The sequence below is a fragment of the Monodelphis domestica genome, chromosome 1 (assembly GCF_027887165.1).
Source record: "Monodelphis domestica isolate mMonDom1 chromosome 1, mMonDom1.pri, whole genome shotgun sequence".
NCBI lineage: Eukaryota > Metazoa > Chordata > Mammalia > Didelphimorphia > Didelphidae > Monodelphis > Monodelphis domestica.
The window spans coordinates 427,473,210-427,499,977 of NC_077227.1; the positions used below are offsets into that span (position 1 = coordinate 427,473,210).

The 26,768-nt window shown below is 36.8% G+C and overlaps 1 protein-coding gene across 5 annotated transcripts in view; it reads right to left on the minus strand.

The window, feature by feature from the left end:
- The window catches only part of MAPKAP1 (MAPK associated protein 1), a 370,977-nt gene that overhangs the window by 276,108 nt on the left and 68,101 nt on the right, over positions 1-26,768 (minus strand). For 3 of the 5 annotated variants that reach the window (XM_001365912.4, XM_056812155.1, XM_007474656.3), the window contains exon 4: positions 4,071-4,219. The exons of 1 other annotated variant lie outside the window; for it this stretch is intronic. In XM_001365912.4, the coding sequence (XP_001365949.1) occupies positions 4,071-4,219 (149 nt within the window). The remainder of the gene's footprint in view (positions 1-4,070; positions 4,220-26,768) is intronic. One more of the 5 variants, XM_056812154.1, reaches the window with a different exon arrangement.

Below are 26,768 nucleotides of genomic sequence, written 5' to 3' on the forward strand. Positions count from 1 at the left end.
ATAAAAATAACCAAGATAACGATAAATACACTTTATTATCCTTAGTTCCTCAGTCTATAAAAATAGAATAATGACCATAACAAATGATTCCTAGGATAGTTGTGGGCAAAGCACTTTGTAAGACACAATACACTATAGAAATAAGTAAATATTAACAAAATTAATAAATCTAATGGAGAAAAGACCATTTCCAACATTACAATGAATGATATATCTATACTATAAATACTAAATCCTCCTTTCTTTTTTTTTTGCTTTCAAAGAGATTATTGAAAAATTATAAGATCACAGATACAGAAGGACTCTCAAGTCATATTCTCTACCTCATTTTATACGTTAGTAAACTGAAGAAGGTTAATAAATATGCCTAAGGTCACCCAGGAGATAAGCATTAGGAGCAACTTTTGAATCCAAGTCCTCTATCTTCAGAATCAATGTTCCTTCCACTCTACCACACTGTCTTTATAGTTACATAAGTTATATGGGCTTCTGTATATTGAATTAAAGGGGATATCTAGACATAAAACCAAGTCCCTATCCAAGTTATGTTTCCAAGGAACCTTTCTCCTCTTAAGTTTTTCAAAATCTTCAGAATTTTATAGTAGCTACAATCTCTAGAGGAAATACATAATTGAGTAGTGTTTTTAAGCATTTTAATTAGACCCCAAACTCTTCTCTATCCTTTCTCTCCCCAATAACATATCATCTACCCCAGAGACTCACACAGTGTAGTTAATTATGTAAATAAGGCATGTGCTATTCCCAAGAAAAACATTATGAATATTTGTAGCAAAAACAAATAAACAAAACAGCATACACTTAGCTTTGTAAGAAACATTTTTAAACAGCTCAATTTGACTCAAAAACCTTATTTTTAAAGACAAGAATATGTCAAAGGGAGATTTAAGAACAGGTAAATTTCTAACAACTACCTATGCAGGTGTTGAGAAAAAATAATTTTCTGTTATAGTAGTAACAAAACTTTAGGGGTGAACATAAAATGATTGATGGCAAGAATCAATCAGAATATTATTAATGCAAGAAAGCAGACCCTTCTGGAAAAGACTTTATTATCAAAGGGCTGACATGATCTTTAATAGTCTGGCTATCAGACTAATATAATCCTATTATTACCCAATCTCCAAAATGCTAATTTGATCATTTTGTAGTGTTATTTGAATAGTCATTTTAATTTCTAGGTTAAAGAAAGATTCAGTTCCAGTACAATTCTCAATTAATCAGTGCAGTGTCCCTGACTCTTGTGTCAAGGAATTTCACAAAGATTTTTTTTAAAGGCGAATTTACAACGTACAGTACAATATCCTTCAAACATTAGCCATTTTCATTCCATAGTAGCCCAACACATCAATATTCAATAACTGATTAGAACAAGGATTTAATTGTATGTCACAAATTGTGATATGTGGGTGAACAATAAAATGTTATCACTTTGTAAGAAGACTTATTGAAAGGAAAGGTCTCCTTAATCAACTGGCAACTAGAAAATGTGTAGACCACACATCATTTATTAGTTAAAAAACATACTTGTGATGTGCCAAAAGCATCTTAAATACACATCTAGTAAAAATGGCTCCTTTGTGATTGGAGAAATGGCATCCTTAATGTTCTTTTTATGCCTCCCTCTGGCTCTGCTGGGATTAGATGTATACCAAGCAGAGTTCACAACCTTCTGGCAAATCCCAATCAAAGTAATTTGTAATAGTCTAATGATAAAATGAGAATATGCTAGAATATGATATTCAAAAGAGACATACTATTTTGTTGGCATCAAAGCATGATCATGTAATAATTACTCCAGAAATTATATTCTCAAATGATAGGCTTGAATGATAGAATTGAAGCAAATAAATCCCCATTCTACCTACAAGATGTGATTAACAAATATCCACAATACCTCAGAGAATCTACAAACAACTTTTATCTTCCAATAGATTATCCGCTATCCAACAAAATCTTGTCATCATTATTTTTAAAGAGCTGATCACGATGATCCCTGCCCCTTTTACTCCTACTTTTTAGCACTCTACAGAAAGGGCAGTGAAAGAACAAAGTAAAACATGAGCTTATGGTTTTTTCTGTTTTTCTAATAACTCCTCTCCACAGAATCCTATAGGAAGAGCCTGAAATTAATGAATCACACCCTTCTCTTTCATATTAGTATGTTCTCTACAGAGGATCTTATATTGTCTAATTATTTCATTAGCCTCAAAATCCTGCCTCAACCCCCCACAGCCCAAACTCCTAAATTAATTTCCCTAATACATAAATCTGGTCATGTTCCTTTGCTCAAACACCCTCAACAGTTTCCTATTGCTGATGATGAATACCCAAACTCATCATCCTAGCATTTAAGTATTCCATAATCTAGTTTATGAATCAACCTTACCCACAGATTTCATTAGTAATTTGGGAAAGTCATTTAACTCTAGCCTCTAGTTTCAGAATCTTTAAAATAAGGAAACTGGATTAAATAGTATATAATGGTGGCAATGATTTGAAAGTCAAGCCTCAAGATGGGAGTTTTGGGGTTCAAATCTGGCCTTACTTACACAGTTTGTAGTTATATGATCCTGAGCAAGTCACTTAACTCCCACTGCATAGGTCTTACTGCTCTTCTGCCTTGAAAGCGGGAAGTCAGGGGCTAAGAAAATAGCATATAATGTCCTTTCCAGCATTAAATTCTATCATCTTGTATATTATTAAGCAATGATTAAGGGGAAGAAAAAAGAGGTAACATCTAAATATTTTTAGTTTATTTATGGGGAAATGGGATAGGAATCAGGATAACAAGGAGAAGGGAAAATTCTTAATCTTATCTCCAAAACTAATTCTCCCTAATAACTATCCTATTGGCTAACTTCCTAAACTAAATAAGTGAAGTTCCCTTTCCCCCCACCCCCCAAAGAGAACCTCACAAACAGAGCCCAGGTATGGGCCAAGTTCCCAGAGGTAAAGTCCAAATCAGTTCCCAGTAGAGACTGATACTTCTTTCCTTGATCTTCACTTTAGCTGTCAGCAGTCTGTTCAAGCAGTGTTTCTCCTCAAGCTGGTATCTCACAAGGGCCAGATTCAGCAAGAAGACTGTTTTCTATTGGGACCACACACCCCTTGGAATCTTGACTTGGGTCTTCTAACTCTGAATTTAATATCCTTTTTACACATACCTCGTAGATTCCATTTTACATATCAAGAAACTGGGTCCATAGATGGAGCAGCTATATATTAGACCATTCAACTTGGAGTTGGGGAAGACAAGTTCAAATCCTGCTTCCAACATTTACTGGCTAGCTGTATGACCCTAAGCAAGTCACATCACCTCTACTTAGTTCTGAAGAATCTATAAAATAAAAATAATAATAGCACCACCAGTTTCACAGTGTTAATGTGAGGATAGAATTAGATAATATTTATAAAGCACTTTATAAACTACATAGGTGCTATTTAAATGCTAGTTATTATTATTAGTTTCTTATTGTGATTATATATATATATGTATATATATATATATATTTGTTATTATTGTTTGCTTCTTTTTGTATCTCTATTACTTAGCACAGGGCACACTACATAGTGGATCTTTAATAAATGTTTATTGGTTGATCTGTTCAAGGTCATAGAGCTAGTTATCAACAAAGTGGGATTCAAATCCAGATTTCTTCAGTCTAAGTTTGAAGCTACTAAGCTACTGTTTAGTTCTGCTAGTGCTAAGTTAAGGAAAAACAATCACAGCAAAACATTCATAAGTCTGAAGGGCACACTTATAGAGCTCAATCTCCCCAAGTTTTTACCAGAAAAATCCCAGACAATGAGTACTATATTCAGATAGTTGGTGGTCCTGGCAAGACCCTGAGTCATCTGAAAACCATCAAATGCTTTGCCCTAGACAATCCTGAGTGAGTACACTTTAAAAATATTTTTGACAAGGGGTTTCAGGTTAACTCAAATGCCCAACAGCTCAACAAAACAGAAAGCAAGAGTCATCAAAACATTACAATGAAGTAACTTAGTTTCTGATTTGCTAAAGGGTGGAGGGGATCACTTCTACCTACCTTACCATCAAATTTGGAATACTCATTAAAAGGATTATTCAGCTGGAGCGGGCACTGTTCTAGGCGCACAGAAAGGAGTGATGGCTTCCCCACACTTGAAGATTTGACTTTGAAGTTCTTTTTTTCAAACAATGAGCTGAGCTCCTCTGCTGTGATAGAAAAGGGAGAAAAAACATGCTTCTGTGACGAAAAATGATCATTAGTAACATTTGTCATGTATTTTAAAGTGTGTAGAGAGATGGCATCATGCCATTCTCAAGCAATAAACATTTTAGACACCTATTGAGTGCCAGGAACTGTGCTGGGCACTCAGAATACAAAGTTTAAATTTGATTAAAGAAAACAAAAATGTGGGCATGTATATACGCAGAATGACTAAGTAAATGCAAACATTTCCATATGGAAATATACACAAAATAAATGCAAAGTAAATATATGGTAATTAGGGAAGGAGGACATTAGCAGTTGGGAGAATCAGTAAAAGCTTTCAAGTATAAAAGAGTGTTTAAATTGTTCTTTGAAGAGACAGATTCTATTAGGTCAGGGGTGTTAGGTAGGTAGCACCATAAACATTAAGAGTTTCAAGATGGCAAGATCACAGAGTATGGGAGAGGAAAAGATGGACAACAAGTTTGTAAAGATTGGTTGGACCCTGGTTTTAAAGAGTCTTAGAGGTTAAACAGCAAAGTGTCGGAAATGAACTTCTTTCTCTCCAGTGTTGCCTTTTTTTTTTTAATATCATCTCTCAGTGACCTGGAGGTCAAATACCACTTAGCAGATTCAGGTATAGACAAAGGAAATTAAAGAACCAACCAATGAACCAACAAGACAGGAAACAATGATTCCACAAGCACTTCCCCAACCCCAACCCCAACCCCCCCCCCCCATCAGGAAAACTTAAAAACTATAATTGGTTCTTAAGATGTGACATGTGAGAGTTAATGGGTGGAGATTAAAGCTTGTAAGTTGAGACTAAGAGCAAGTGTGGATCTTTGGCATGCTTGAGGAGGATCAGATTGGTCACATGGTGGAGTGTGGGAAGGAGCCCCCATAATGGCGGCCTCTGATTAGAAAGCTAAGTACCTCTTTACCTCTTCTATTTTTCCCTCTCTTTCCTACTAATAAAGTCAGATCTAAGACATAACAGTTTGGGAAAAAGAGAAGGTGTTAGGGTAGACTGGCCATTTAGCCTTGGCTAAGCAACAAAATAGCAAACAGAGACATGGCCTGCCTGACAAGTAGGGTTTCTAGGGGCTCGTGCACCAGCCAAGTCCTGAGGACAAGTGAACTCCATAATCCCCTGGAAGCCTACTTATTGAGACAGAGCCCGTGTTCATCCTTACCACAACATCAGCTCAGGGGTACCTCTCTTGTGTTTGAAGTGTGAGGGAATGGGAGAAATTCACAGACCATCTCTCAGTCCAGTAGTTCTCGAATTTCCCCTACCATACCAGCCCTTCTATCCCTTCATCCTTACTCCATCCCTGCTCTTACCCATCCATTATTCCTTTTACTATCATAACACAGGATAAAGGGAAGACAATCTTAGAAGGTACTAGGGTGAGGGGGATTAAGACTTTTCGCAAAAGGTGAGACTTTAGCTAGACCCTAAAGGAAGTCAAAGGAATAACTATATAACCCGGGGGATACAGCACTGGGCCTAAAGTCAAGAAGACCTGAGTTCAAATCCAGTCTCAAAGATTTACTAGTTGTAGGACCTTGGGCAAGTCACTTGACCTCTTTACCTTGGAAGTAGCTAAATGGCTCAGGTTGAATAGAGTGCTGGGCCTAGAATCAGGAAGCCCTAAATTCAAATACAAGTTCATAGATTTAATAGCTGTATGAGGCCGAGAAGTCACTTAACCTCTGTTTGCCTCAATCCACCAGAGAAGGAAGTTGTAAACCTCCAATATCTTTGTAAAGAAAACTCCCAAAGTGGTAATGGCATGTTATGTTCCACAGGGTCAAACATGACCAAACAAGAACAAAAGGAAAATAGAAAAGTGAGAGAATCCCGGTCCTGGAGGACAACCACTGAAAATGCACAGGACTGAGAGATGGGTTATTTTGTTTGAGAAATAGAAAGGAAGTCAGTGTGTCTGGATGAAAGAGCAAGTGGAGGGTATAAGAAGACTGGAAAAACAGGAAGAAACTAGGTTATAAAAAGCTTTAAAAGCCATATAGAAGGTCTTATATTTGATCCTAATGATACCAGTGAGCCCCTGGAGTTTACTATATAGGAGGCTGGCATGGTCAGACCTGAGTTTAGGAAGACCAATCTGATAGTTGAGTGGAGAAGAAAATGGAATGGGAAGTGCCTTGAGGCAGACCAAAGGGAAGGCTATGTGCAAAAGTGAGGTGATAAAGACTGCATTATCAGAAGAGAGAATGATGAGTATCTGAGAGAGGTTTTAAGGGTAGAAATATTAGGAGTTGATAAATATGGGATTGGGAGGAGAAATAGTAAAGAGTCATGATGATATCTGAAACCTAAACTGTTAACCTGGATGATTGGGAGTATGTATGGCAGTAATATGGAAGTTGGGAAGAAAAGCATGTCTGGAAAAAAGAAAGGAAAGATAATGAGTTAAATTTTAGGCATGTTGATGTAAAAAAAAATCTATGGGGCATTCAGTTGAAGATGTACAAAAAATGGCTGGGAATTTTTGAAATTGGAGCTCATGAAAGATATGAGATTTGTTCATAAAGAGATGACAATCAAATGAATGGAACCAAGAGAAACAATATGCCAGAGAGGAGAATAAAACCAAAGACAGAGTCTTAGGAGATGCTCTTAATTACAAGATGCAAATTGGATGAATATCCAGCAAAGCAAACTGAAAAAGAGTGATCAAATAACAAAATAGCAACTTCACAGAAACCTAGAGAGAGGAGAATACCAAGTAGAATAGGGTAATCAATAGTGTCAAAGGTTGCAGAGAAGTAAGGAACAATAAGAAGTAAAGACAACTAGAATCATCAACTAAGAAATCACTGATAACTTTGGAGAGCATTGTTTCAGTTAAATGATGAGGGATGAATGTAGGCTACAATGTTAGGAAGAGAGAGGGAAGGAAGTGAATATATCAATTGCAGGAAGCCTTCTCAAGGAATAAAAATACTGGGAGATAACTTTGTTTGGATTACTGCAGTGACTTTCTAACTAAATCCAAGGCATTCTCCCCTCCAATCAATCTTCCATTCAGCTTCCTAGGTAATTTCTGTAAATCTGACCATGATCTTCATTATCTCTCAAGATCAAATATGAAGAAAGTCCTCTGTTTGGCATTTAAAAGCTCTTCATAATCTGGCCCTTTCATATTTTTTTTTTTCTTAAATCCTTAACTTCTACCTTGTAATCAATACTGTGTATTGTTTCCAAAGCAGAAGAGTGGTAAGAACTAGGCAATGGGGGTTAAGTGACTTACCCAGGGTCACACAGCTAGAAAGTATCTGAGACTAGATTTGGACACAGGCCTGGTGCTCACTCCAGTAAGCCAATTATCTGCCCTACTTCCCTTTTCCATCCTTTTTATACCTTATTCTCTTTCAAAAACTCCACTTTCTAACTATACTGGCCTGCTTGCAATTTCTGGAATACTACACTCCTTTTCTTACCTCTCTGTCCTTTTGAAGGAATACTTTGCTCTCTCCAGTCTTTGTTTCCTCCTCTTTCTCCAAAATTCACCCAAATCCCACATTCTGAAAGAGGCTTTTTCTCTTTTGTAACCTAGCTATTACTTTCCATGTATTTCATATATATATATATATATATATATATATATATATATATATATATATATATATATATATATATATGTGTGTGTGTGTGTGTATGTGTTGACATAATTGACCATATTAACAAGCAAACTGACAAAAATCACATGATTATCTCAATAGATTCAGAAAAAGCCTTTGATAAAATACAACACTTATCTCTATTGAAAACACTAGAAAGCACAGGAATAGAAGGACCTTTCCTAAAAATAATAAACAGTATATATAAACCATCAGCAAATATCATCTGCAATGGGGATAAACTAGAAGCCTTCCCAATAAGATCAGGAGTGAAACAAGGATGACCATTATCACCTCTATTATTTAATATTGTACTAGAAACACTAGTAGTAAAGAAAAAGAAATTGAAGGTATTAAAATTGGCAATGAGGAGACCAAGATACCACTCTTTGTGGATGATATGATGGTCTACTTAAAGAATCCTAGAGAATCAACCAAAAAGCTAGTCAAAATAATCAACAATTTTAGCAAAGTTGCAGAATACAAAATACACCCACATAAGTCATCAGCATCATTTCTTTATATCTCCAACCCATTTCAGCAGCAAGAATTAGAAAGAGAAATTCCATTTAAAATCACCCTAGACAATATAAAATACTTAGGAATCTATCTGCCGAGACAAACACAGGAACTATATAAACACAACTACAAAACACTCTCCACACAATTAAAACTAGGTCTAAACAATTGAAAAAACATTGATTGCTCATAGGTAGGGACAAGCTAACATAATAAAAATGACAATCCTACCCAAATTAATTTACTTATTTAGTGCCATACCCATTGAATTACCAACAAACTTTTTTTACTGAATTAGAAAAAACCATAACAAAGTTCATTTGGAAGAACAAAAGATCAAGGAGATCCAGGGAAATCATGAAAAAAAAAATACAAGGGAAGGAGGACTTGCAGTCCCAGATCTCAAACTATACTGTAAAGCAGTGGTCATCAAAACAATTTGGTACTGGCTAAGAGACAGAAAGGAGGATCAGTGAAATAGACTAGGAGTAAATTACCTCAGCAAAACAGTCTATGATAAGCCTAAAGATCCCAGTTTTGGGGACCAAGACCCGCTATTTCATAAAAAATGCTGAGAAAATTGGAAGACAGTATGGGAGAGATTAGGGTTGGATCAATATCTCACACCCTACCCCAAGATAAACTCAGAATGAGTGAATGACCTGAATATAAAGAAGGAAACTATAAGCAAATTAGGCAAACACAAAATAGTATATTTGTCAGATCTTTGGGAAAGGAAAGACTTTAAAACCAAGCAAGAGTGAGAAAAAACCACAAAATGTAAAATCAATAATTTTGAATACATCAAATTAAAAAGTTTTTGTACAAACAAAACTAATGCATCCAAAATTAGAAGGTTAGCAACAAAATGGGCAAGTCTTCATTGCAAAAACCTCTGACAAAGGTCTAATTACTCAAATTTATAAAGAGCTAAACCAATTGTACAAAAAAACCAAGCCATACTCCAATTGATAAATGGGCAATGGTCACGAATAGGCAATTTTCAATTAAAGAAATCAAAACTATTAATAAGCACATGAAGAAGTGTTCTAAATCTCTTATAATCAGAGAGATGCGAATCAAAACAACTCTGAGGTATCACCTCATACCTAGCAGATTGGCTAATATGACAGCAAAGGAAAGTAATTAATGATGAATGTGGTGTGGCAAAGTAGGGACATTAATGCATTGCTGGTGGAGCTGTGAATTGATGCAACCATTCTGGAGGCAATTTGGAACTATGCCCAAAGAGCAATAAAAGACTGTCTGCCCTTTGATCCAGCCATAACACTGCTGCATTTGTACCCCAAAGAGATAATAAGGAAAAAGACATGTACCAAAATATTCATAGCTGCGCTCTTTGTGGTGACAAAAAATTGGAAAATGAGGAGATGCCCTTCAACTGGGGAATGGCTGAACAAATTGTGCTATATGTTGGTGATGGAATACTATTGCGCTCTAAGGAATAATAAAGTGGAAGAATTCCATGGGGACTGGAACAACTTCCAGGAAGTGATACAGAGAGGAGCAGAACCAGGAAAACACTGTACACAGAGACTGATACACTGTGGTACAATCAAATGTAATGGATTTCTCCATTAGTGGCAATGCAATGACCCCGAACAACCTGGAGGAATCTACAAGAAAAAACACTATCCACATCCAGTGGAAACACTGTGGGAGTAAAAACACCAAAGAAAAACAACTGCTTGAATACATGGGTCGAAGGGATATGGTTGGGGATGTAGACTCTAAATGAACATCCTAGTGCAAACAACAACATGGAAATAGGTTCTGATCTAGGACACAAGTAATACCCAATGAAATTGCACTTCGGCTGCAGGAAGGGAGGGTGGAGGGGAGGGAGGTAAATAAAGTGATTATTGTAACCAAAAAAATTTTTTTAAAAAGAAAGTATTTTAATTTCCCACCTTCTTATAATAAACATATTCCGAAACAGCTATCTATTATGTAAATTATTTGTAATGATCAAAACTGCTATAGAGTAAAAGGGGAAATGTTTTTCAAGAATGGCATTAAGCACAAATGAAGAATTCACCTTAATGCAACTTACACATTCCAACTCTAGCATTCTATAAGTCCCTACTTTATGTATATTTGAAGTAGCTTGCCCATGGTCATAAAGGTATTGAATAGCAGAATTGAGATTTTGAAGTTTATTTGCATTTAACAAAATGAAATGATATGCAGTCAAGGAACTGAAGAACAGGAAAGGTCTCAAGACATCTTTAAATCAAACTTCTTCATTTTACATAAGAGAAAAATATCATATATAACTCACTTGAAAGGATTTCTTTTGTGATAAAACATTGCATGGATGCAATGAGATACTACTTTACTGTATGAAATGATAAAAGGGACAGTTTGAGAAAAGCCTTGAAAGATTTCTATGAACTGATAGAAAATGATGTGAGGAGAACCACAAAAACAATTTATATTCCTACAATACTGTAAAAATGAACAATTTTGAAAGTTTTTCCAAATAAGATCAATACAGCAATCAACTATGCTTCCAAAGGACCAAAAAGAAAGAATGATCCTAAGATCATGAGAGTTGTCAGGCTAAATAAGCAGAATGAGCCATAACTTTTTAGTCATGGTCTGCTGGAAATATGGAAATCTGTTTTGTTTTGTCTATGCAAACTTGTTGCTAAAGTATTGTTTTTCTCTTTGTTCTAGTTGGGAGAAAAGATAGGAGAGAGAAAATATATGATTGTAAGGTGAAATTTTTAATTTAATTTTTTAAAAACACAATGGATATAATCACATCATATACAGTTTTGTCATGAAGTAAATATGATATGCTTGCAATCTTTGTTGAGGGCCTTATCTCTTTAGTAAACAACAAAATAGCCTTCTAATTGATCTCCTTGTGTTAGATCTTTCCCCACTCTCCAATTCATCAACCATATAGCTTCCAAAGTACAGGTCTAACCATGGCACTCCCTTAACTCACTAAACTCCAATGACTGTTGCCTTAAGGCTCAAATTTAAGCCCTTCTTTAGTTATTAAAGCTCTTACAACATAGCCCCAATCTACTTTTCCTAACTATTATAAATTCTCCTTCCCACATTCTGCAATCCAACCAAATTTGCCTTCTTACACTTTTTCAAAAAGGATATTACTACTCTTGACTCCATGACTTGCACTAGGTCTGTCATCTGTCTAAAATAGCTTCTCACTTCAGTACTCCCCTTATAGAAACCCTTGTTTCATGGAATCTTTCTTGGTTCTGTCATTTGGCAGTGTTTGCTTTCCCTCATATCTGCCTTCTATTTGTTGTATATATAGCAAAATGTGCGTATCATTATGTTTTCCTCAAGAAAACATAAGTGCCCTGAGAGCAAAGATTGCTTCATTTTTTGTCTTATATCCCCAGCACTTAGAACAATTCCTAGAATACAACTGGCATATACTAAAAGGGTGCATCACTGCAATGTATAAATCAATCAATAAACATTTATTAAGCATCTACTATGTGCCAAGCAATGTGCTGAGCCCTGAAGATACAAAGAGAGTTAAAAAACAGTCCCTGCCCTCAAGAAGCTTACAATTTAATGAGGGAAACAATATGCAAACAAATATATATGAAGCAAATACATATAGAAAATAAGTTAACAGAAAGAAGGCACTAGAAATATGAGTCTAGGGAAAGCTTCTTGCATGAAAAAAAAATTAAGTTAGGTCTGAGGGGAAGCCAGGAAACTCAGGAGGGAGAGTATTCCAAGCATGGAAGACAGACAGAGAAAATGCCCAGGAAGAGATGTAGTGTCTTATTTAAGGAATAGTGAGGAGACGAGTGTCATAAGATCAAAGAATAAATGGCAAGAAATAAGATGCAAAAACCCTGGAAAGATAGTAAGGGGCTAGGCCTAGGATATGAAGGGCCTTGAATGCCAAACAGAACGTTTTGCATTTTGTTCTGGAGGTGATTGGGAGTCACTAGAGTTTACTAAGTAAGGATCATGATTTGGTCAGATCTGTGCTATAAGAAAATTATTCTGGTCACTGACTGGAAAATAGATTGGAGTGGGGAGAGACTTGAGGTAGATCGACCAACCAGCAGGCTACTGCAGTATTCCAGGAATAAGGGAATGAAGTCTTGTACCAGAAGCAATTTCAGAAGAAAGACAGGGGCATATTTGTTTGAAAAATGTTGCAAAAGTGAAACTGGCAGGGCTTTGCAACAGAGTGAATATGAAGAGGAAGGGGAGATAAGTGATACTGAGGAGTCAAAGGCAAACTCCTAATTTGTGAACCTGAACATTGGAATGATGGTGTGGCCCCAGTAATTGGGAAGCTGGGATATGGGGAGGGGATAAATCAGTTTTATTTTGGACATGTCTATTTTAAAAAGTCTACTAGATATCTAGTTTGAGATTTGAAAGGCAATTGGAAATCAACGGAGAGGCTGGAGTAACATACGCAGATTTGAGAATCATCAGAATAAAGATGGTAATGAGATTCACAAAAGTTGATGAGATCACTAAGCAAAGTAGTCTAGAGGGAAAAGGGAAGTCAAGACAGAAACCATTGGGATACCTACAGTTCAAAAGACATCATCTGGATGAGGATCCAACAAGAGAGACAGAGGAGCAGTCAGGTAGAAGGAGAACCTGGTGAAAGTGGTATCCTGAAAACTTAGAAAAGAGTATCAAGGAGGTGATACAGTAATCAAAAACAACGTCAAAGGCAGCAGAAAGAGTAAGAAGAATGAGGACTGAGAAAAGACCAATGGATTTGGCTACTAAGAAATTACTGATAACTTAGGACAGGGCAGTTTCAGTGGAATGATGGAGTCAGAAGCCAGAATGCAAGGGAATCAGGAGAGAATGAGGAGAAAGTAAAGACATCTATTGTAGACTGTCTTTTCAAGGACTTTAGCAACAGAGGGCAGAAAGGATATAGGACAAGAATAATGAAGATAGAAGGGTTTTTTTAAGGATAGGGAACATGGGAGATTGTAACACAGGAGGAAATGAGTCAGTCAACAGGGAGAGACTGAAAATAAGTGAAAGAGTGGGAATAATAGAGTAAATCTTTTATAAGGGATGGGATGGAATGGGATCACCTGAATAAGTACAGGGGGTTAGCCTTTGTAAAGTGTAAGGTCACTTCATCAGGTAAGACTTGGACAAAAGAAAATGTGGCAGATGGCACCTGAGTGACAGGAGTTGAGGAAGAGAAGAGGAGGGAGTTCATGGTGAATGGCTCCAATTTCTACTGTAAAATGTGAGGCAAGATTTTCAGCTGATAGAGTGGAGAAAAGAGGAATCATAGGAGATTTAAGGAGTGATGAAAATGTTTGGAAGCACCACTGTGGAGAGTGGGGCAATAAGATGACAAAGAATGTGTACTAGTGGAAAGACTTCCAAAAATTGATGCTTTTAAAATATTATGGAAATTAATATATCTGTTTTCCATGAGCTACCTTACTATATACAGATGCAATGGACACAGAGTAAATAAGCCTGTTTGCAGTAAAGAGCTAAACTGGAGCCTTCAGTGAGTCAGAAGTTACGGTGACTCCCAGATGCCTTCAAGATGTTCACTGGTTGATCTTGCTGTTCTATCCATCACAAACTCTACTGGCTTAACCAGCCTTGTAGCCAGCCACGTCTACCAAACAATCTACAGTATCCTGCTTCTATGTTCCCCCGTCCCAGAAAGAGACTGTCTATTCTCTAACCCAACTCCTCTCCAACCCACTCCTTGTGCTTTGAAAGACAAATTGCTTCAATCCCTCTTGGGCTATGGGGGCTCCACTCTGGATGTACTTTCACATACACATCTACACTTTTTTTTTTAATTAACCAGGTAACCTCAATATTTGAGAGGTTTTTCACAATGCAAAGTGAAGTGAACAGAACCAGGAAACTATTGTATACAGTAACAGTAATATTGTACAATGATCAATTGTGAATGACTTAGCTATTCTCAGGAATACAATGATCCAAGACAATTCCCAAGGATGTGTGATGAAAAATGCTAATCACCTCCAGAAAGAATTGATAGCATCTGAATACTGATCAAAGCATACTAATTTTTAATTTATTTTAGGATTTGAGGAGGACCGAGAGGGGAGTCTGTTTTCTTTCACAACTTAACCAAAATGGAAACGTTTTGCAAGACATTTATAATCTATATCAAATTGCCTGTCATCTCAGGGAGAGTGGAGGTGAGGGAGTGATTGAGAGAATTTGGATTCAAAACTTAAAAAAATATATTAACTGTTTTTGTAAGTAACTGGAAAAAATAAAAGATTATTAAAAAAAGAAGATACACACACATACATACAAACACATACACACAGAGCAGTAGTGAAGGCCCAGTTAAGGTTATATAACATAAACTTGTAGTGGATCCCATCAGGACAGTTGTGTGTGATTTTCTCCACCTTTGATTAACTGCACATGCAGGCATAAAGAAAACAAATGGTAGGAGAGATCTAGGGCTGAGGTTTGGCTGGGCATAATCAGTGATATGATTAGGGAGTTAGGGATTCAAGAAAGAAGGAAAGCAGAAAGTTAAATTGGTTCACCAACAGGTTAAGATGGGGAAAAGAAAAGAAAGGCTAATTTGAAGAGATGGCCTATGAAAAACCTGGAGTCAAGGGATTGAAAGTCAAGATGCAGAAAATGAGTAGGATTCTGTAAGGGAAGGCAAGGGAAGAGGTATGGGTGTGATAACAACATTTTGGAATTCTTGAACAAGGAGTTGTTGCATTTATGGGTGATGGCAAGTAGCTCATTTGGAAGTGAGAAGGGGGAAGAATTGAGTGGTTTGGAGAAAAGTCAATATGTATGATAAAGTCTCCTAGTATGAGAGTGGGAAGGAAGAGAAAAATTGTAAACCAGAGACTGATCTCAATGAGGAAAGAAGAGAAGTGACCTCTGGGGGTCAGTACACAACAGTTAACAGGATTTTGATTGGTGGTGGTAGACAAGAATAGCATGAGCCTTAAAAGAAGAAATGGCTGGGTATATTATAGAATGATTTTATCTAATCACAACTAAACCCTAATTACCTTAAGGAAATAGTTTTATTCTCTTCTAATTGATTTTTTATCCTCTTACTATTAGAAAATGTCCCAAACTTCTCTTTTCTCAAGACTCACACACTTTCTCTAATCTACCCACTATCTAACCACTTACTTTACTGAGGCATCTGATGCTACTCATGACAGCCGTCTCCTCCCTATCTCACCTATTTCTTTTCAGTTTCTGATAATATGGTAGCTCTTCACCTTGCCAAGGCCAACTCCACCATTTTCTCCAGCAGAAAACCCTCTCCAACAATCCTCTATTCTCTCAAAACTTTCATTTTTTAAAGGTCTACTGGTACCTTCCAAACTTCCTTCAAACATATTCAAGTCTTGTCCATTCTTTAAACTAGGAATTAGTTACTAATTAGTTACTAACTTCTCTTAAGTTATTGAACTGCTTCATTCTTCCTTTTCTCAGGCAAACTCTTTTTAAAAATCTGTCTATGGACTTCCGGTTAAGATGGCGGCTTAGAGAAAGCTGAAGTTCAGATCTCCGGAAAACCCTTCCCGACCGATCTCAAACTAGAAGCTCCTAAGGCGCCGAAATTCAAAACGATCAACAGCACAGACCCTGGGAACCCTCCTCCTGGACCTGGACCCGGTTCAAAAGGTACGGCTCCCCTTAAAAGCCAGAACCCGAGATCCCTCGGACCTCAGGGGTAGGAGCGCAGAGTCCAAGGCTCCCGGAAGCGGCAGCCGCTCCGGGCTCAGAGAGCAGGGTCTGAGGAACAACAACCCTCAGGGTCTTCTACCCAAGTCCCAGTCCGGGTGAAAGTTACTGCCTGGGGCTTCCGCTGCAGAGAGCCGGTGGGTCCGGGTGAAAGTTACTGCCTGGGGCCTCCGCTGCAAAGAGCTGGTTGGTCCGGGGGAAAGTTACTGCCTGGGGCATCCGCTGCAGAGAGCTGGTCAAAACAACAGCAACCCTCAGGGCGGGCAAGACAGCCTCACGGGCTGGATCCTGCTATCCAAGTCTCAGTGAAAGTCTGTGCTCTCGGAGCTTGGGGAAGCGGCAGCCCATCCCCCCGCAGGCCGACGAAACAGCCTCACGGCCAGGGATTCTGAAGGCAACTTCCGGAAATCGAGCCAGGGGGAGAGTGTGGCCTCGTGGTCCGACCCTTCCATTCCAGTTCCAGTGAGGCATATTCAGTTTAACCCAGGGAACGCTCATAGAACCAACATCTGCCCAGGACTAAAGCCTCTGATCACCAGACAAAGACAAGAAAAGCCAATCCTCCACGTTCAGAGATGACAAACTCCACAGAAGCACCTAAGCCCCAAAATACCAAGAAAAATAAGAAGAAAGGGGCGACTCTGGACACATTCTATGGAGCCAAAATACAAAATACAGAGCAGATAGAAGAAGATATACAAGAAAATTCTCCAAAATCCTCCAAAGGAAATAGAAACTCTCCACAAACCCATGAAGAATTTGAATCAGAAAGGACCAAAAAGATGGAAGCCCTCTGGGAGGAAAAGTGGGAAATGATGCAAAAGAAATTCACGCATCTACAAAACCAGTTTGACCAAACTGTAAAAGAAAACCAGGCTTTAAAGCAAGAACTAATAAAGCAAAGCCAAAACACCAAGAAATTAGAAGAGAACATAAAATATCTCACCGACAAGGTGATAGATCTGGAAAACAGGGGGAGAAGAGAAAATTTAAGAATAATTGGACTCCCAGAAAAGCCAGAAATAAACACCAAACTGGACATGGTGATACAAGATATAATCAAAGAAAATTGCCCAGAGATTCTAGAACAAGGGGGCAATACAGCCACTGACAGAGCTCACAGAACACCTTCTACACTAAACCCCCAAAAGACAACTCCCAGGAATGTAATTGCCAAATTCCAAAGCTATCAAACAAAAGAAAAAATCCTACAGGAAGCCAGAAAAAGACAATTTAGATATAAAGGAATGCCAATCAGGGTCACACAAGACCTTGCAAGTTCTACTCTGAATGATCGTAAGGCATAGAACATGATCTTCAGAAAGGCCAGAGAGCTGGGTCTCCAACCAAGAATCAGCTACCCAGCAAAACTGACTATATACTTCCAAGGGAAAGTATGGGCATTCAACAAAATAGAAGACTTCCAACTTTTTGCAAAGAAAAGACCAGAGCTCTGTGGAAAGTTTGATACCGAAAATCAAAGAGCAAGGAATACCTGAAAAAGGTAAATATTAAGGAAAGGGGAAAAATGTTATCTTCTTTTACTCAAACTCTCTTCTATAAGGACTACATTTATATCAACCTATGTATACTAATATGTGGGGAAAATGTAATGTATAAATAGGGGGTAAAGAAAGACCAAATAGAATAATGGTTCTCACACAAAGATTCACAGGGGAAGGGGAGGGGAAGAAAACTCCTATAAGAAGGAGAGGAAGAGAGGGGGGGGGGGGGGTTACTTAAACCTCAATCTCAGGGAAATCAACTCTGAGAGGGAAAAACATCCAGATCCATTGGGATCTTGAATTCTATCTTACCCAACAAGGGTAAGGAGAAGGGAAAACCAAGGGGGGGAGGGGGAGAGGGAGAACAAAAAGGGAGGGAAAGAGAGGGGGGAGGGGGAGGGAACAAAAAGGGAGGGACTAAAAAGGGAAACATCAAGGGAGGGGACAAGGGGGACTGATTCAAAGTAAATCACTGGACTAAAAGGTAGAGCCGAAGAAGAAAAGGTTAGAATTAGGGAAGGCAATCAAAATGCCAGGGAGTCCACAAATGACAATCATAACTTTGAACGTGAATGGGATGAACTCACCCATAAAACGTAGACGAATAGCAGAATGGATTAGAATCCAAAACCCTACCATATGTTGTCTTCAAGAAACACACATGAGGCGGGTTGACACCCACAAGGTCAGAATTAAAGGATGGAGTAAGACCTTCTGGGCCTCAACTGATAGAAAGAAGGCAGGAGTGGTAATCATGATATCTGATAAAGCCAATGCAAAAATAGACCTGATCAAAAGGGATAGGGAAGGTAATTATATTTTGTTAAAAGGGACTCTAGACAATGAGGAAATATCATTAATCAACATGTATGCACCAAATAATATAGCACCCAAATTTCTAATGGAGAAACTAGGAGAATTGAAGGAAGAAATAGACAATAAAACCATACTAGTGGGAGACTTAAACCAACCATTATCAAATTTAGATAAATCAAATCAAAAAATAAATAAGAAAGAGGTAAAAGAAGTGAATGAAATCTTAGAAAAATTAGAATTAATAGACATATGGAGAAAAATAAATAGGGATAAAAAGGAATACACCTTCTTCTCAGCACCACATGGCACATTCACAAAAATTGACCATACATTAGGTCACAGAAACATAGCACACAAATGCAAAAAAGCAGAAATAATGAATGCAGCCTTCTCAGATCACAAGGCAATAAAAATAATGATTAGTAATGGTACATGGAAAACCAAATCTAAAACCAATTGGAAATTAAACAATATGATACTCCAAAACCGTTTAGCTAAAGAAGAAATCATAGAAACAATTAATAATTTCATCAAGGAAAATGACAATGGCGAAACATCCTTTCAAACCTTTTGGGATGCAGCCAAAGCGGTAATCAGAGGCAAATTCATATCCCTGAAAGCTCATATTAACAAACAAGGGAGAGCAGAGATCAATCAATTGGAAATGCAATTGAAAAAACTCGAAAGCGATCAAATTAAAAACCCCCAGCAGAAAACCAAATTAGAAATCCTAAAAATTAAGGGAGAAATTAATAAAATCGAAAGTGATAGAACTATTGATTTAATAAATAAGACAAGAAGCTGGTACTTTGAAAAAACAAACAAAATAGACAAAGTACTGGTCAATCTAATTAAAAAAAGGAAGGAAGAAAAGCAAATTCACAGCATTAAAGATGAAAAGGGGGACAGCACCTCCAATGAGGAGGAAATTAAGGCAATCATTAGAAATTACTTTGCCCAATTATATGGCAATAAATACACCAATTTAGGAGAAATGGATGAATATATACAAAAATACAAACTGCCTAGACTAACAGAAGAGGAAATAGAATTCTTAAATAATCCCATATCAGAAATTGAAATCCATCAAGCCATCAAAGAACTTCCTAAGAAAAAATCCCCAGGGCCTGATGGATTCACCTGTGAATTCTATCAAACATTCAGAGAACAGTTAACCCCAATACTATACAAACTATTTGACATAATAAGCAAAGAGGGAGTTCTACCAAACTCCTTTTACGACACAAACATGGTACTGATTCCAAAACCAGGCAGGTCAAAAACAGAGAAAGAAAACTATAGACCAATCTCCCTAATGAATATGGATGCAAAAATTTTAAATAGGATACTAGCAAAAAGACTCCAGCAAGTGATCAGAAGGATCATTCACCATGATCAAGTAGGATTCATACCAGGGATGCAGGGCTGGTTCAACATTAGGAAAACCATCCACATAATTGACCACATCAACAAGCAAACTAGCAAGAACCACATGATTATCTCAATAGATGCAGAAAAAGCCTTTGATAAAATACAACACCCATTCCTATTAAAAACACTAGAAAGCATAGGAATAGAAGGGTCATTCCTAAAAATAATAAACAGTATATATCTAAAACCAACAGCTAATATCATCTGCAATGGGGATAAACTAGATGCATTCCCAATAAGATCAGGAGTGAAACAAGGATGCCCATTATCACCTCTACTATTTGACATTGTACTAGAAACACTAGCAGTAGCAATTAGAGAAGATAAAGAAATTGAAGGTATCAGAATAGGCAAGGAGGAGACCAAGTTATCACTCTTTGCGGATGACATGATGGTCTACTTAAAGAATCCTAGAGATTCAACCAAAAAGCTAATTGAAATAATCAACAACTTTAGCAAAGTTGCAGGATACAAAATAAACCCACATAAATCATCAGCTTTTCTATATATCTCCAACACAGCTCAGCAGCAAGAACTAGAAAGAGAAATCCCATTCAAAATCACCTTAGACAAAATAAAATACCTAGGAATCTATCTCCCAAGACAAACACAGGAACTATATGAACACAACTACAAAACACTCGCCACACAACTAAAACTAGACTTGAACAATTGGAAAAACATTAACTGCTCATGGATAGGACGAGCCAATATAATAAAAATGACCATCCTACCCAAACTTATTTATCTATTTAGTGCCATACCCATTGAACTACCAAAATACTTCTTCACTGATTTAGAAAAAACCATAACAAAGTTCATTTGGAAGAACAAAAGATCAAGGATATCCAGGGAAATAATGAAAAAAAACACATATGATGGGGGCCTTGCAGTCCCAGACCTCAAACTATATTACAAAGCAGCAGTCATCAAAACAATTTGGTACTGGCTAAGAAACAGAAAGGAAGATCAGTGGAATAGACTGGGGGAAAACGACCTCAGCAAGACAGTATACGATAAACCCAAAGATCCCAGCTTTTGGGACAAAAATCCACTATTCGATAAAAACTGCTGGGAAAATTGGAAGACAGTGTGGGAGAGACTAGGAATAGATCAACACCTCACACCCTACACCAAGATAAATTCAAAATGGGTGAGTGACTTAAACATAAAGAAGGAAACCATAAGTAAATTGGGTAAACACAGAATAGTATACATGTCAGACCTTTGGGAGGGGAAAGGCTTTAAAACCAAGCAAGATATAGAAAGAATCACAAAATGTAAAATAAATAATTTTGACTACATCAAACTAAAAAGCTTTTGTACAAACAAAACCAATATAACTAAAATCAGAAGGGAAACAACAAATTGGGAAAAAATCTTCATAGAAACCTCTGACAAAGGTTTAATTACTCATATTTATAATGAGCTAAATCAATTGTACAAAAAATCAAGCCATTCTCCAATTGATAAATGGGCAAAGGAAATGGATAGGCAGTTCTCAGATAAAGAAATCAAAACTATTAACAAGCACATGAAGAAGTGTTCTACATCTCTTATAATCAGAGAGATGCAAATCAAAACAACTCTGAGGTATCACCTCACACCTAGCAGATTGGCTAACATAACAGCAAAGGAAAGTAATGAATGCTGGAGGGGATGTGGCAAAGTAGGGACATTAATTCATTGCTGGTGGAGTTGTGAACTGATCCAACCATTTTGGAGGGCAATTTGGAACTATGCCCAAAGGGCGACAAAAGAATATCTACCCTTTGACCCAGCCATAGCACTGCTGGGTCTGTACCCCAAAGAGATAATGGACACAAAGACTTGTACAAAAATATTCATAGCTGTGCTCTTTGTGGTGGCCCAAAACTGGAAAACGAGGGGATGCCCATCAATTGGGGAATGGCTGAACAAACTGTGGTATATGTTGGTGATGGAATACTATTGTGCTCAAAGGAATAATAAAGTGGAGAAGTTCCATGGAGACTGGAACAACCTCCAGGAAGTGATGCAGAGCGAGAGGAGCAGAACCAGGAGAACATTGTACACAGAGACTAATACACTGTGGTATAATCGAACGTAATGGACTTCTCCATTAGGGGCGGTGTAATGTCCCTGAACAACTTTCAGGGATCCAGGAGAAAAAAAACACCATTCATAAGCAAAGAATAAACTATGGGAGTGGAAACACCGAGAAAAAGCAACTGCCTGAATACAGAGGTTGAGGGGACATGACAGAGGATAGACTTTAAATGAACACTCTAATGCAAATACTATCAACAAAGCAATGGGTTCAAATCAAGAAAACATCTAATGCCCAGTGGACTTACGCGTCGGCTATGGGGGGTGGGGGGGAGGAAAAGAAAATGATCTATGTCTTTAACGAATAATGCTTGGAAATGATCAAATAAAATATATTTAAAAAAAAAAAATCTGTCTACATTCACTGTCTCCACTTTCATATCTCTCACTCAGTCATCAATCTTTGGCAGACTCCTGACCTTATCACTCAACCAACATTGTTCTCTCCAAAGCTCCCAGACCTCTTAGTTACTACCCCACTCAACTGTCTTTTTTTCAGTCCCTCTGCTGTGTTTGATGCTGTTGGTTTAGCTTGCTTCTTAGATACTTTCTTCACTGGTTTTTTTATGACACTACTCTGACTCACTTTCCCTAATCCCACATATCCAATCAATTCCCAAATCTTGCTATTTATATGTTCAATTTTTCCCATATTTACCTGACCACTCCCTTCATTCAGGCTAGCATCTCTCACCCAAACAATTATCACTGCCTTCTAAGTGTCTCTAAGGTCTCTCACCCAGGGTCTTTCCTTTACAATTCATCTTATATATTCTTTTCTAAAGCGATCTTCCTTAAACATGTTGTTTTTCCCAAATCAATAAACTATAGTAGCTTCCTTTAGCCTCTAGAATCAGATATAAACTCCTCTCTATCTTTTAAAGTCATTCATAACATGGCCCCAACCCATTTTTCGTACTTTGTTACACATTATTACCCTTATCAGTCCAGACAGTCGGGCAATAAGCATTTATTAAAGGTCTATTTTATGGAATGCACTATGCAAAGGATTGGGAAAACAGAGAAAGCAAAAGATTGTCTCTGCTCCCAAGGACCTCACAATCCAATAGGGAAGACAAGAGGAAAACAAATATGTATAACCAAACACTCACTGTCTCTCTCTGTCTCTCTCTCTCTCTGTATATATATATATATATGTGTATTTATATATATAAAAATATATACATATATATCCTACTTTATATATGTGTGTATGTACACATACATATACATAATGTGTATCTATATAAACATATATAGATACATATTAGTGTGTGATTTAATAGGAAGTAACAGAGAGAAACACTAGTGATAAAGGCTTCCTGTAGAAGGTAGGACTTTAGCTGGCACCTGAAGGAAGCCAGAGAAGCCAGGAAGCAGAACATTCCAGGCATGGAGAATAGTGAGAGAGAATTCCTAGAAGGTAGAATCTGAACACTGGCACTTTGGAATCCAAGTCCAATATTCCTTCCCCTAAAACACACTGGCTCTAGTCTTGTTTTACCAATGTACAAATATAGTATATCTACAAACATCAATCAAAATATATTTAAGATAACTAAAGATCAATTATGTAGACATAACAGTAATATATTGCCTAGGGAATTAAATCTCTACCTTCACTGAATAGATTCAATGGCTACAGTCATCAGTCAAGACTAATTTCTAGTTATCTTGTAGATGTTCATATAGCATTAAGGACTATGTTTGAAGTCAAACTATAATTTACTAAAATAAAAATAATTTAGGAAGAGAGATTAGGGGAGAAGATGGGCATAATGGAAAATTAATACTCAATATTGCCTCCAGACTTTATGGCCAGACTTCAGAAAATATCAAATACGTAAACAGTGGTCTTAAAGACAGTGAGAGTACTCATACATAGCACATACACAGAACACAAGGATGATCTTTACAGTCAAATAGATGGTCAGACAAAAGATGGACAGATGGATAAGACAATGAGCATGGCATTCTAAATGAATGCAGGGATATTCAGATGGCCATTTGTCACATTTTATAAAATACAAAGCATCAGAAGAAACTGGAATTAAAATAAGTCAAGCATTAATACCAGGAGGACATAAAGAGAGTTCTGTGAGGAAGAAAGCAAGAAATTCTTAGCTTTATTAATATAAGTAGAAAAATGAATTAGAAAAACTGTTTCATTCAACTATATAAGGGATTTACAGAGTTAACACTGGGAAAACTGATAATTTTATTTTAGGTTTGTATGTGTATGTGCATGTGTGTGTATATATATATACATATGTATATATATATACACATATGTACTTTTTTTTTTTAAATATATTTTATTTGGTCATTTCCAAGCATTATTTGTTAAAGACATAGATCATTTTCTTTTCCTCCCCCCCCCAACCCCCCATAGCCGACGCGTAAGTCCACTGGGCATTAGATGTTTTCTTGATTTGAACCCACATATGTACTTTTATTCATACACATACACAAAGATTTAGAATTAAAGTTATAACAAAAAATTCTCAAAAGATCAAATAATCTGTTTTCACATGGAAAAAGAGTATCTGGTCAAAGGAAGAAGTAAGACATACAAGGCAACTTTTAAAAACTCTTCCTTACATGCCTTTCTTATGTGAAATAATTTCCCCCATTCTTCCTCTCCCTTCTCTCTTCTCAGAAGACCTTCCTCTTTCTCAGCCCTCCATTCATTTTTGAGATCATTCCAAACAAAAAACTTAATACACATACCCTCTATCTGTGGTCCTTTCAAATATACTAATTATAAAGTTTTTAGGAATTAACTCTATCATGTTCCTATATAAACATTTTTAATCCCTTGTAATTTCTCTCTCATGTTTATCTTTTTATGCTTCTTTATAAGCCTTGTGTTTAAAAGTCAAATATCCTCTACAGGTCCCACCTTTTCATGAGGAAAGATAAAAAGTTTTCTACTTCACTAAGCATTCTTTATTCCTCTATAGGACTATACTCAGCTTTGCAGAGTACACTATTTCCTGGTTGTGATCTTAGCTCTTTTAACTACTAGAATATCATATTCTAAGTTCCCTACTCCTTCACTGTAGTAGCTGTAAAATATTGTGATTATTTGAATGCTTTTATTCTCAATGCTCACAATATTTTCTCTTAAAACTTAAAGTTCAAGAATTTGATGATAATATTCCTCAGGTTTTTCATTTTGGTATCTCCTTCAGTAGGTGACTGATAGATTCTTTTAATTTTTCCTTTGCCCAACAGTCCTATCACTGCATTTTTTCTTTATAATTTCTTGAAATATGATGTCTAGACCTTTTTTTAAATCATAGCTTTAAGGCAGTCCATGAATTCTTTCTCAAATTAAATTGAATTAAAAAAAGATCTTATTTCATTTTTTCTCCAGTACTCTGTTATTTCTTGATATCTCATGATCATTAACTTCCATTTAGCCAATTCTAATTTTTAAAGAGCTATTTTTTATATGAATTTGTACCTCTTTTACTAAACTTTTGTAATTTTCTTGCATTGTCCTTATTTCTTTTCCCAATGTTTTCTTTACCTTTCGTTTTTTATTTTACAAAAAAAAAACATTCTTTGTCTTTTTTTTTTAAATCCCTTTTTTTAGCTCTTCTAGGAAATTTTATTGGGCTCATGTCCAATATGGATTTTTCTTTGAGGTTTTGTTTGTAGATGATTTCAAGTCATTGCCTTCTGAGTTTGAATCTTCAGATTCCTTGTCACCACAGAAGGTTTTTATGGTCAGATCTTTTTGTTGTTGTTGCTTCTTCGTTTTTCCAACCTATTTTTTGACTTTGGACTTTATGTTATATAATTGGGTTCTATTCACCTCTGAAAGAGAAGGCCTGCCTAACCTTCCATGGCTAGATTTGGAGACCTGAAGCTTTTCAGTGGCTCCAAAACAGTGTAATCTTGTTAAAAGTTCTCCCTGGTCTGTGCTCTTGTCCTTACCAATATAGGGCCTCTGCACCCTTGCAACTGTGAATTTTTTGCTCCTTCCCAACATAAAACTTCAATCCTGAATTGAATAATAAGCAAAGGAACTGTCAAATGGTGCCTGATTCTATGTCCAATACATAGGATCCTATAATATTTCCTGATCATGTCTTCATCCATTTGCCTGCTCAAAATTTGATTTGACACATTTTTGAAAAGTTGTGTAAAAGGGAAAGGTTGGGAGAGATCAACCAAAAAGACCAATTTATTCCTCCATCTTAGCTCTGTTCTCACAAGATATCTTGGAACAAAAATGTCTAAAACATCAAAGAAGAATTTGGATTCAGTGGAATTTTGATATATTAGAAGAAATAATGATGTGGATACTGGGAAAATGGCCCAAAGGCTAAAAGGCAACTGAATGTAGAAAAACTACAAAATAGCTTTAGTGAACTGATTATAAATATGTAGCTAACTCTAAACAAATTCATCTATCAGAAATTACATATATAACATGGAGATTTCCTAGTAGAATACTAGTACAAAAGGATGTAAAGGAATCAAGCATGAATCCCAATAAAGACTGAAAAAGGTAGTGAGATCAAATAATGATCCAAAATAAAAAGAAAATATGAAGAGCTATATGGTGTTGTTGGGAGTCAGATGGCAGCATAGAGGCAGTGAAAGTTCAGACCTCTGAACATCCTTCCTTACAGATTACAAACTAAATGCTCCCAGGGAACTGAAAATCAAACCTAACAAGAAGACAGAGTCAAGGAACCCTCCTGCTGGACTCAACTTGAAAGGTATATCCCCAAACGCCAGAATTCAAGAACACTCTAGTTTAAGGGGAAGGAAGAAGCATGGCCCTGAG